This window comes from Hesperophylax consimilis, chromosome 9, assembly GCF_061612785.1.
Source record: "Hesperophylax consimilis isolate HC1 chromosome 9, BYU_Hcon_1.0, whole genome shotgun sequence".
Classification (NCBI taxonomy): Eukaryota; Metazoa; Arthropoda; class Insecta; order Trichoptera; family Limnephilidae; genus Hesperophylax; species Hesperophylax consimilis.
In genome coordinates, this window is record NC_142844.1 from 22,013,339 (window position 1) to 22,027,379 (window position 14,041).

Below are 14,041 nucleotides of genomic sequence, written 5' to 3' on the forward strand. Positions count from 1 at the left end.
TATTAATTTTTAAATATTTAGATCTGAAATCATTTGATACAAACAATGTTGATGATGTTAAATTACTGTCGAATACGATGTCATATCGAGTCACAGACCAAGAGAACGAGAAAAGGTTCAATGAAATCCTTTCTTCGATAATTGTAAAATGACTTTGTGGCGTCAATTTTACTATAAAAATGAGTGTTGCCCCTATGTCTGTGGTGTTGCCCAATTTATTAAGAATCTCTTAAATATATTGGTTATCCGGTTAGAAACGGAATTGCTAATATATCGTAACATTTGTTCATGCACTTGCGTTTGTCTTGACAAAACGGACGGAATGCGAAAATATTAGGATTTTTATGAACATTGTAATAATATATTCGTTTTTAATTAAAGTTTTAACAGGAAACCTACCAGTTCATTCGCTAAAGGCCTGCGATCCTGTTTTTAACCGGATAGCCGGATAAAATAATAAAGAGCTTCTAAATAAATTAGCAATACTTATTTTTCTCCGTGTGTACACCATTATTTAATCAAAAAGGATCGACATATTTCAAACCCATTGGTTTTGAAACTTATTAGTCCTATTTGATTAAATTTTGGTGTTTACAAAAGTATTTTATGTTCATTAATTTATAGAATGGTAAAACATACTTAAAGTAATTATTCAATTACTTTATTGTTTTTAAGAAATTACAAAATTAAATATATTACACAAACCTTACAAAACTGAGCAAACAGTTTGATTGTAAGCAATCTCTAATTCTTTATATTTTAATATTATAATACGCAACTCAATATTGTAATATTCAACATAATGATACTTATACATATACATATTCAACATTATGATACTTAACTTAATATTATGATACTTAACTTAATATTATGATACGTAACTCAATATTATGATACCTAACTTAATGTTATGATATTTTAATTAATATTATGATACTAACCTTAATATAATTATACTTAACTTAATATTATACTTAAAATATGTATACGGAAAACAATAAACGACCTACTGATAAACGCGCTCCTAACCCTACATAACTGACAAACAAACATTAATAATAGTTTTAAATGTAGCTATAAATTTGTGGGTTATCCATTATAAATAAATGAAACAATATTATTTTGTTTCAACCACTATTCTTATTAATTACGCTGACCGGTTTCACTTATTATGTTTTGGCATGGTCACCCATTAATGTTAAGTTAATATATTTTGCCCTGGAGAAGAAACGGTTGTTCCGAAAACAGGATGCGTTGTAGTGGTTCAAGCAAAGTGACAATTTTTCATTTACTAATAAAAGTAATGATTGTACAAACTTCTAATAAATTGTTGCTTTACTATTGCAAATATTGGACATTAGTACTATAGGTATGTTTTTCGCAAATTGTTTTTTTAATAGGTACATAGTACCTACCTCCCTACACGAATTAATAATCAAAAAAAAAAAAAAAAAAGTATTCAATTAAATAATATTTAAATCTCTTATTATTCAATTTTGGCAAAACTCTCAACGCTGTAATAGGTATATTATTCACAAAATCTGGCTGAAATGAGGAAAGAGTAAGACAGCAATGGTAACTTATTGCTTCTTCAAGAGGTATCGATGTCTGATAACCCCAGGGTATAATAACCCAACAACCTTCGTCTCTCTTTTACGCGATGATAAGACAATCTCGCAGCATCTTCCGTCTCACCCCACCTTTGCCGAATTATGATAATGTCTCAAATAACAATATTCAAAATCATATCCCGTCAAGGTGTATTGATGGCTTCAATAATAATCAATCTAGAGGCAATTAAACTCAAAATGGAATGTAGTCAAATTGAAATGGAATTACAAAATGTCTCGTTATGTGATTTTGAAATTTTAATTTAGATTATCCTTGTTTTGGATGAAAGCCTAAAATTGGCTATTAGTTTAGTAGTAAAATAGTTCATATTACAAGAATTCCATCTGACCCCAAGGAATTTGAATTCAGCATAAAAATTGTCATATCGTGTGATGTTCCAATTAAAATCTTTGCTTTGTGTAGAATTCTGTACGAGTAAAACCGGAACACTGCTCCGCTTTTGTGGAATCTGCAGTAATCTCTGTTTATTAGTGAAATAATGATATCAAGTTAATTAAGACACATGCCTAATTAAATGTTTTAAAACTGTTTGTAAAAACTGGATAAGATAGAAAATATGTTAAATAGTAGCTATAAATCAGCTAAATAGATACGCATGATTTCCTTGGTATCACATACGGATATGGCTGAAATTTGGCAAAATAACATACTCCTGTAATGGAAATTATTAAAGATCATCAGAAAGGTTCCACCGTACACAGAGAGAATGAAAAAGCAGTTAGGTGAAACAAAACAACACTCCCTCTTTGAGTGGTAGATAACGATTGTATTTGACTGAGTGAAAAAATGACAAGTGACTATTTGCCTCCTATCTACATAGGTAGATGAGGTATATACCTCTCAGTCATTTTGACATTGAATTTTATTACGTTTTCCGCAAACAGTTTTTTTGCGTTGAAATTTACAAAGAAACATTAGAAATCATTCAACGATGATTTCTGACCAATTCCGTGAAAAACTCTGTTCGGAATTACATTGTTCTCTATCATTTTAAATAGCCGTGTCAATAATTTCTCATCGGATTGCCAAGTTGAAATATTGGTTCCGTCTCTAATTGAAAATAATCGTTTGTTAGAGTCGTGGGTTAAATGATCGTTCAACTCGCATTCAATAAATGTGCAGTTAAATGGTAAATGCCTCTATCGAAATATCAAAGCTTGTGGCCACTGGCCGAGTGCAAGCGCCGATTTGGTTCGCAACAGATCTACTAGTAGGAGCGTGAGCACGGCCACAGCGGAATGATTGCCGGGGAAGTGGCATGGGCATCTGCAGCGGGGAGCATCGTTTCTCGTTTCGTAAGAAAACATCATCCGCGGAAACATGTCATTGAAACGAGTCGGGATCTCCTCGGAGCCAGAATGGCAGACGCGCCGTGACGCGCTACAGCGCCCGAGACGTTTCGGTTCGGAGGCGACCGGCTCGCCCGCTTGAGTTATGACCTGCATAACCTGTGATTACGCGCGATTTGTACGGGACAGGATAATTGTTTAATTGATATCGCGATGTTATTTATTTTCATGATTTCCACGGGTTTTGCACGAGCTGCGGCGCGCTGGTACGCCGTATCTCGCCGGTCGTGTAGGACAGACATTACGCGCGCTATTACGGCGAATGTGGAACATTCGGAGGTGCCATAGCCGCATGCCTAGTGCCCACCACTTGCCGTGCGGGAAACGCCGAACGCCAAAAGCGGCAGGTACGAGTAGGAATCGTTCATAAAGGAAACGTTTTTCGATTGTTTTCGCTAATCAAATCGAGGACATATTTAATTTCCATAACGTGCTCCACGGCGGAGTGGTAGAACTCGCGCATGGCTGTTTTCAATCCAGTACCTACGCTAAACTTAGGCTTTCGGAATATGAATTTATAACCGACAATAAATAATAACTACGCCAATATTCAATAGCTTTAAATAGGTAACTACTTATCTGTTAGTATCAACTTTATGATAATATTTTGTATGCTGTTGCGATGCCATATTCTCCTAGGAATTATTCTTGTCTTCCCTGCCTCATCTCAATAAATGCCTTGGATATTTATTTAAACTTTACGCTGTGAAATGAAACTAGCTTGCTGCGGGGATTCCGTGGTTGCTTTTATTTAATGGCAAATACATCAATAATCCAATATTAATAATTTATGAATATTACCACAATCTGGTTTACATTTATTTTATTTGCTCGGTGAATAGCAGTCTTTTATCTAATTTAAATATGCTGGTACCTACTTTAATTTGTAATACTTTAACTATGAATCAAAAAATTAAATAAAGTAGACACATCAAAGATAATAGATATCTTTTTGACACATTCTGAATTCCAGTTATTTACCATGTCACATCATTGTTATTCTAGGCACTAAGTTTTTTTTAATATCTATAAGGGAAATATAAAAAAAAATATCATTTGAAAAAGACGAAACCATCTAAAGTAAAGGATGTGTGTGTTTTCCGTCAAATGAATCATGTAATGATACTATTGATGGATACCTACGAGTATATAACACTCGATACGGTAATCTTTATTTACTGGTAGTTCTGTGAACGACTGCGCGTCAAAAAATTATATTTATATATTTTTGGAGTAGTATGGCAAATTTGCAAACACGTTTTGAGGGATCGCTTGTCATAATATGCACAATTTATGCAACCTAAAAATATGGGATACATCGTGAAAACTTGGTGGATCATTCACTTTAAACCGCAGTAAACAGTTTCATATGTTTTCATGTTAATATTTTGTGGAATGGTTTTAAGTAAAGAATTACACAATTTGTCCAAAGAAACTTCACTATGTCAATAATAATAATAATAGTATTTGGATGATTTGTATAGCGCCGTTTTTTGTGCAAAATCACCTGAAGGGCGCTGTACAAATATATAATACATTACTGCAATGATCTGTGTTATTACTAACTATATATGGAGATAATATACAGTACAATAATTACCTCTTTATTTCAATTTTTTTTCAGACTTGCTAATAAAAAAAATGCCAATAAATAAACTGGACCATTTCACATGTGAAAAATAATATTTAATGGACCATTAACAGAACTATCATCTTGAACCGGAAAGGGAAAGTGCAAACAATTTCATACAGACGCAATGCAACACAGTCTAGTTTTAACTAGCCCTGCTTTAGCAGAGCTTCGCTACATTCAGTAAAGAAAGTTGAAAATTTTTAACGTTCATAATTAACTAATAATGGTAAAACCCATAAAAATATGTGTAATCATCGCAAAAGAGTCTCCGAAGGATAAAATGTGTCAGGTAGGTGCTATGAACGTACAAAGTATGGCGAAATAATAAGCAAAGGGCAGTAAACATTTATTCAGACTGTAAATTAATGTTTACACCGAGATCACCCCACGTCCTTCACTTGTTATCGATCCAATTGATAAATACGACAAAATATAATATTAATAATACAGACAAAACCTAATTCACTGTCCTTATCAAGCTTCCTTTCAAAAGAGTTTGCTTTTATTCGCACAGGTATAATAAAAATTTTGTGTACCGATCAATTGGTACTCAACGAATTGACTGTAATTTTTAACGAGAAAGATCAGACAATTGTGTTCATCACAAGAAAAATAGGAGTGGGAAAGGGAGGCCTTTACCTTGTATGATTTCTGATGTTGGTCTTGCATGTTCCGTGGGTAATATAGTTTATAGATGTACATTTAGTATTGTTTCACAACACAAAAAGTTTTTTGTATCACACACGACAATAGTTTAATATTTATGCAATGTATGATGATTGGGGCTGATATGTATTGTTTTACGATAATTATTACGACGGAGCGACAAATATGCAACTATATGCAACAACGATGAAATTAATATTCAATCGTCTAGAGTCGGAAAAGATTGGTCAATAAAAATCAAATGCGTTTTATAGTCAAAGTATCAAAGAGTAATAGTGGCTTAATCTCTGCGGAATTAATGATGTATCCAAAGGAAAGACGTATTATTTATTAATCCATGTAATTCCTCTTGCTGTTTGTAGCGGATCTGGCCAAGTAAAATGACGTTGCCAGCAGAGAGAGATCACTAACTAAATATCCCATTGTCTGTGTACCTTTTCCCAGCATCTCGCCATACCACGACCCGAGCGTGCATCAATCTACAAATTAAACGCTTAGTACTATTTACTTTGCTGTTGCGATGCCATATTCTCCTAGGAATTATTCTTGTCTTCCCTGCCTCATCTCAATAAATGCCTTGGATATTTATTTAAACTTTACGCTGTGAAATGAAACTAGCTTGCTGCGGGGATTCCGTGGTTGCTTTTATTTAATGGCAAATACATCAATAATCCAATATTAATAATTTATGAATATTACCACAATCTGGTTTACATTTATTTTATTTGCTCGGTGAATAGCAGTCTTTTATCTAATTTAAATATGCTGGTACCTACTTTAATTTGTAATACTTTAACTATGAATCAAAAAATTAAATAAAGTAGACACATCAAAGATAATAGATATCTTTTTGACACATTCTGAATTCCAGTTATTTACCATGTCACATCATTGTTATTCTAGGCACTAAGTTTTTTTTAATATCTATAAGGGAAATATAAAAAAAAATATCATTTGAAAAAGACGAAACCATCTAAAGTAAAGGATATGTGTGTTTTCCGTCAAATGAATCATGTAATGATACTATTGATGGATACCTACGAGTATATAACACTCGATACGGTAATCTTTATTTACTGGTAGTTCTGTGAACGACTGCGCGTCAAAAAATTATATTTATATATTTTTGGAGTAGTATGGCAAATTTGCAAACACGTTTTGAGGGATCGCTTGTCATAATATGCACAATTTATGCAACCTAAAAATATGGGATACATCGTGAAAACTTGGTGGATCATTCACTTTAAACCGCAGTAAACAGTTTCATATGTTTTCATGTTAATATTTTGTGGAATGGTTTTAAGTAAAGAATTACACAATTTGTCCAAAGAAACTTCACTATGTCAATAATAATAATAATAGTATTTGGATGATTTGTATAGCGCCGTTTTTTGTGCAAAATCACCTGAAGGGCGCTGTACAAATATATAATACATTACTGCAATGATCTGTGTTATTACTAACTATATATGGAGATAATATACAGTACAATAATTACCTCTTTATTTCAATTTTTTTTCAGACTTGCTAATAAAAAAAATGCCAATAAATAAACTGGACCATTTCACATGTGAAAAATAATATTTAATGGACCATTAACAGAACTATCATCTTGAACCGGAAAGGGAAAGTGCAAACAATTTCATACAGACGCAATGCAACACAGTCTAGTTTTAACTAGCCCTGCTTTAGCAGAGCTTCGCTACATTCAGTAAAGAAAGTTGAAAATTTTTAACGTTCATAATTAACTAATAATGGTAAAACCCATAAAAATATGTGTAATCATCGCAAAAGAGTCTCCGAAGGATAAAATGTGTCAGGTAGGTGCTATGAACGTACAAAGTATGGCGAAATAATAAGCAAAGGGCAGTAAACATTTATTCAGACTGTAAATTAATGTTTACACCGAGATCACCCCACGTCCTTCACTTGTTATCGATCCAATTGATAAATACGACAGTAAAATGCAACATTTTATTCAATTCCTGCCGTTTTACGACTCTATGCAGCGGTGCCGGCAGGTATACGAACCAGCGATGAAGAGGGTGTCCCGTACTCACCGCACATAAAGCTTTTACCATTGTGAAAATATTTAAATTGGATGTTTTCTATAAATTAAAAACATATGAACATTTTATAGTGATTTGTTTTTGGGGTATTGTGCCGTGTTGCGCTACCTCCTGCTTTAGCCAACGTTTTGGACAGCATTGTGTCCATCATCAGGGCAGATATGTAATGATTACACATATGTAATCTACAATACTTTTGGCCGAGAAAATCTCATATACACTTACTACTGTAAAAATACATGTATTTAAAAAACTTACGATTTTTGGCATCCAGTATTTTTTTTAAAGTTTGTCTTTGTTTTCACACATATACACTCACTAATATACCCAACCATATTTTAGTAATATCTTATCAAAATCATAACTAGATATTTATTATATGTATGTGGTACGGTTTTATTGTATTATGGTAATATTAAAACTAAACTGTAAAACACGTTATTTAATCTTATTAATTTTTAGAAAAAAATAAGTAAGAAGATCATCCCTGAAATTATTACAATAATAAATTCATGCCTTGTTTTTAGATTAGGTTAAGTTAGGTTAGGTTGAAGAATGTTACAAAAATGGGTAATAGAATGTATTCTTTCTGCCGTAATTTGTAACAGAGAGATAGATACAATACTTACAACTTGAGCATGTTTTTCAAGATGACTAAATTTTTTTCTAAATTAATGTTTTTTGTATGTAGTTCTAGTAAAATATTTGCGCCTACTGTCGAATAATTTGACAATCTGAATCACAGTATCAGTTCGTGCGTAATTTGTTACGCCTTATTTTACAGGTTTACTTAGTATCCAGGTCACCCTGTACACCTACTGATTAACCCTCTATATCCACTGATTCACATAGTTTCTCGCGAATGGCATCTAAAGCAGACAGTAAAAATAACAAAAAGATATCCTCTTCGTTTTTAGTGCCCTTAAAACCCAGCAACATTTTATCAAATTTGTCTGATGGTTTGAATGACTCTTCACGATGACTCCCTAAAATGGTCACATTAAATAGTAATAATAACAACAATAATAATAAGAACCAATTAATATTTAATAATTCTGTAATAATTCTGCTAATAGGTACGTCTGTTGATCAACATGGAAAATAGACCCTGATAACTTATATCATGCGTACTGTACCGAGTACCTACTCTAAAAAATGTTTCATTCACTAAACACATTTAACTAAACTTTGGTTTTTTTTGGAACTTTTAACTTTGAACTTCTTTAGCTTCCTGCTATCCTCACGGCCGCCAGCTGATAGCTATTGGCATTTCGTCACTCTCCAGGCTACGCGTTACTCCGTCCTCTCACTATCATATCATATCTTATATTTCCGTAATTTTTTATTGTAAATGGTTTAGTGAATATATTTGTGATTCAGAAAATACCTCTTTTTTAAACTATATTTTATAACTATATATACTCATATTTTTAAACTGTAAGTTTTTTAGAAAATTATTTTACTTAGTAAGCCAACGAAATGAATAAGGGCTCAACAACAGATGGGCGGGATATATTTATATAACCTCACAAAAATACAACGGCAGTTAAAAATATTTGTTGATTCCTTCATTGAGATATAGTCATAAACGGTTGAATCTTGTATCACTGTGTTTTTAATTGGTTCCACCCTTTTTTATTGTTGATTTGGCCAGTTTCTTTGTTATTTTATATTGGAAGTTATTGGTTTATTAGCAAGAGCTTTTTTATTGGTCGAAAACAAGGATTTGTTTTTATAAAGGCCCTTTGCTTCTTTATTGAAATGCTCTGAGGAAGACGAGTTATCAAGGAAACGTATTTTCACGAGTTAATAAGTACATCAAGTATTTTTATCAGTGCTATGTTCGGTCTTCATATTAATTTAATAACATCCAATTGAACCATAGTTTAGATGGCAGTTGATCATCGCTAAAATGTATAAAAGTGTTTATTCTGTCAGTGTTACTTTGGGTGATATTGAATTAAATTAGAAATTTCACCTTATTGAGTAACAATTGGTAAAGCTTTTATTCAATAAAGCCATTAATAACTCACGAGCAAAATTATTCTTTGTTTCGAATGAACGTTTAATATTTGTATGGCATTATAAATGTTACAAATATAAAAAACTTTGTTATTCAAATATATCTCACATTTTTCAATATCGGAGAGGTTGACCAAAAAAATCTTGCTGAATATCTTCTACAATAAGGATGAGACGTTCAACGACATTGTAATTGTATGTATTTAAAAAAAAATCTAGGTTCTTACCAGAAAGTAGGCATTTAGAAAAAGTCCGGTTTTTGCGGTTTGTGACTTTTCAGTGATCTGGAATGGTAATATTGAAAAATACGACATTAACGATTCTGTCGTAGCTGAAAATTTTGAATATATTTTGTTTATATTCATTTTTTTTGCGTGATGATTTTCAGGATTCAGGGAAGCGCAGAATTGCAGCATACCACTCTAACTCACTGAAAAGCCACGTACCGCCACCGGTGATTACCACTATAGTGTAATTTGTTCTAGCTTAGTCAAGAATATGCTACATGATACCCGAATAGAACTTTCACAAAACTTGATAATTAACATTGAAATTTGATGAACTCTTCAAATTCTGTGAAATAACTGGCCAAAGACAACTATGATAATAAAAAATCAACCAACAAAAAACAAAGATGCTTCCTTTTTTATTATTTAAAAATTCATCACTTTTATTATTTCTTGGGTTGACTGAGGATTGAACCTTTCTCCCCGGGGACTGGAGTCACAACGCGCTAACAACTGCCAAATGTCATCGACAATTGTCATCGACGACGATTCTATCTGCCGAGTTTTAGCTGGATCCGATATCGGGAAGTGGGTTGATTTCCACTTTAAAGGTTTACATTCATTTGTTCACATAAACAAAAGTGAAAATCGAATAGATTTATTTAAAAAATAGAAACTTACCCTTCTCGTAGGTGATCTGCCTCTCCTGCTGCCTGGCATTATCAGCGGCCACCTTTAGCAGACCCTGAATGTTCCTCAGTAGTGTCTCCGTGGAGCAGACCGCGTCAGGGGCCAGAGGACCCGTCCCTCCGGGAAGAGCTCCGGCCCCCGCCCCGCCGGGAAGGGCGCCGGGGCCTGGCCCACCCAGGGAACCGCCGCCCCCGCCCAGGGACGAATAATTCAGGGCTTGCGAGGGAGACGGGCTATGGAGGTCGCGCTCGTTGTCGCTGAGATCTGGAACAATAAAAAAGTTTACTGATAAAAACATTTTATGTAGTTAAATTATGCATATTTTGGCTGTACAGATGCTTAATATTTGGAATTACTGAACAACTCATTCATGTTAGCAAAAAACTTAAAATCCTCGGTAACGTTCTTCTGAGACTCCAATAAAGGAGATCGATTATTTGCCTTTTTGCCGTTAATAATTGTTTTACACGGCTTTTTTTCAATGTACAAAAAGTAGTTCTATATTAAATGGTTACCGGTAATGGCACTTCTGTTCTGGGCTCTAGTTTTCTAGTAGGTGTAAGTCTGTGCTATCTAGCCCTATGATCAGAGAATAAAGAATAACATAAGATGAGCCTTGTGGGCATGTTTTGTATTCCAAATATTTGCCTAATCGAGGCTTAAATTTTTCAATATTAAACTGTGTTTACGAAATTCAAATGGGATGAATATCTATGATATTGGGCGAGTATAAGTGAGACAGAGCGCTAGGCTATTGGGCTAAATGGAACATTTGTTTCCATTCATATTTGTATCGAAGGCACATCGAGTTTTCTGCTTTATTCTATGCTTATGACCATAAAAAATACTAATTACGGTTGTCGGTGCAAGAGTAAGTGAAATATACCTTCATAATGCGTAACATTATTGACTACTTATTGGAACTAATTATCATATAAGACCAAAATTATTTTACAGATTACTTTTTTTTTTTTTTTTAACTTCCGATTTAGTTGTCCGGGTTAAATCTTCCCCAAAGGAAAAACTTAACCCTTCCACTCACTTTTCCACAAATGATCATCTAGTCAATCAACATTATGTAAGTGCATTATATAAGCAAAATAAATACAAAACAATACAAGAACAACACGTCAACTCACCAGAGATCAAATGGGAAAATAATTCACCGACTCCAGATATTTTCATATCAGAGGGTTCGGCTCGGTAGAACTTCTAACAGGGCCTATAAATCCTACTGATCCCTCAACATAAATATTTAAAAAATCTTTTGTTATCCTACATGTATTCAAAATGACCGACTTTTGCATCTTTATATATAATTTTTTTGATAGATCTAATACGCCTAAATTTTTAATTAGAGAGCTAGGTATAATGCCAGTAGCCGAAATAACGAATGGTAATATTTTTATAGTCTGAGAATGCCAAATTCTTTTTATTTCATTTCCTAAATCTGTGTATTTTCTTATTTTTTCACTAACAGATTTTTGAATATTACAGGAATTTGGAATAGCGACATCAATGATATAAGTTATTTTTTTAATTTTGTCATGTAAAACTATATCGGGTCTATTATGACTAATCGCTCGGTCTGTTAGTATAGTTTTATCATAATATATTTTATAAAATTCGTTTTCTAAAAATGAATTTGGTTCGTATTCATAATATGGTACTACATTACGACAGTCAATCAAGTTATGTTTAATTACCAAATTTTGGTGAATTATTTTTAAAACTTGATTGTGCCTAAATGTATACTCGGACGGTGCTAATATAGAACATCCCGATATAATATGTTCTATAGTTTCCGGAAAAGCCAAACATTTTCTATACAAATCATCAATTTGATTTGTATCTTTGATTATATGCTTTCAATAATTTTTAGTATTAATGACTCTATCCTGAATGGCAAGCATAAATCCTTCTATTTCTGCGCTCAACTCTCCAATACTCAACCATTTGTTTGACGAAAATTTGTCAACATACGTTTGGTTGAGATAATTGAAGTGTTTTGCGTGTAAAATTTTATTTGACCAGGAATCTAATAATTCCTGGTTGGGATTTATAAAAATGTTGGCATTCTCATCGTATAAATTTAAAGGTGTAATATTTATATCTGCCTTGCAAATTATTTTGTGCATTTCTGAGCTATGAGCTTTCCTATGGAAAAAAGTTCTTAGCATTTCTACCTGATTATGTTTCAAAGAAGTTATTTTGACTATACCTCTACCTCCTAAATTTCTAGGTAAATCAACTCGTTCTATAGCTGAATTTGGATGATGGCAATTAAACTTTGTTAGCGTAGTTCTAATTAATCTTTCTAAGTTATCTAAATCTGTATTAGACCATTTAATTATGCCAAATGAGTACGTTAATAGAGGTATTGCCCAAGTATTTATTGCTTTTACTAAATTTTTAGCAGATAGATTGCATTTTAAAATTTTCCTGATCCTAGTTTGAAATTTAATCCTAATATCATTTTTAATACTACTATGGTCTAATCTATTTGATTGTGGGTATCCTAAATAATTATAAACCTCATCCCTTTTCATACTAGTAATTTGGAAATTTCTAAATATACTCTCGTCCCCATCTACAATTTTGCCTTTCTCTATATGGATCGTTCTACATTTATCTAAACCAAAAGTCATTTTGATATCATCTGAAAAGTTTTTAACTACCTCGATCATTTATTATTATTTTATTATATTATTATTATTTTATTCGTAATGCGTATTTGTTTTGTCTAAATGCTTAGGTGAATTAATAGAGTGAAGAACGTTACTAAGATAACCCGCATGTTTTCACTCAACCAGGTCCAGTGGCATACTTTAAAGGTCCGTTTCTATACCCATTCTTTGAATGGCTATCCTTTTTATAAGTGGTGCAACATTTTTTGTTCGATTAGTATGAATATAATTTGTCTGGTATTTGTATATTGTCATTGGAGAGATTTCGGAATTTCGAAAATAAATTTAAATTGTAAATACTTTCGTAAAGCAATGATCCCCAATCATAATATCTGGTAATTTTTCTGCGCTAGTAGATGAGTTAAGAATAATTATAACATTGGTTAACGTTGAGAATAATTATATAATTAACAAATTTTAGGCAAATATTTTAGTAGAATTTTTAAATTTTCCTAGAATGTCCCAGTATAAATATTAATTATGTAAGAAAACAAATTTCAACACAGCGTACAAATATATCCGATGACCACTAACATTTAATATGGCAGCGATCAGTTACTCCGGTAAAATTTCATCTAAAATTATGTTATTAAATAATTATTTTATGCAACAATAAAGTGAAAAAAATTAGCCTTTTTATTAGGAATTCAGCAAATTGTCCATAATTGAAACCCAATGGTTTTCTTAATAAAGTAAATTGTTGATTACATGCAATGAAGTCATATTAATCATATTAATATATTCACAAATTGTGAATATATTAAAATGATTAACTAGTATTTATTTTTGGCGAAATGAATAGTGAGTTAAGGCTTCGTAGAAAGCGCTCAAATAGAAAAAGAATATAGTTCGAAAGGGAGATATGTAAATACGAATGTTAGAGGGAGCTCGCTAGTATTAAAAAAAACCATGATAGTCAAGCGAAAATTCTTAAAATATTTAATAACACACGACTAGTTTATAGCAAAATTCTCTCGAGAAATGCCTAAATTGTATTTATTTTTAATTTCATAGACCTGAATTTTTTTATACCTATAACTTATTGATTAACAAAAAAATGTGT

General features: G+C 32.4%; 1 protein-coding gene across 1 annotated transcript in view; it reads right to left on the reverse strand.

The window, feature by feature from the left end:
• dac (dachshund family transcription factor) overlaps positions 1-14,041 on the reverse strand; it is a 288,338-nt gene that overhangs the window by 86,365 nt on the left and 187,932 nt on the right. The window contains exons 9-10 of the mRNA XM_089635788.1: positions 10,475-10,555; positions 10,283-10,420 (exon numbers count right to left, since the gene is read on the reverse strand). Coding sequence (XP_089491914.1) covers positions 10,283-10,420; positions 10,475-10,555 — 219 coding nt within the window. The remainder of the gene's footprint in view (positions 1-10,282; positions 10,421-10,474; positions 10,556-14,041) is intronic.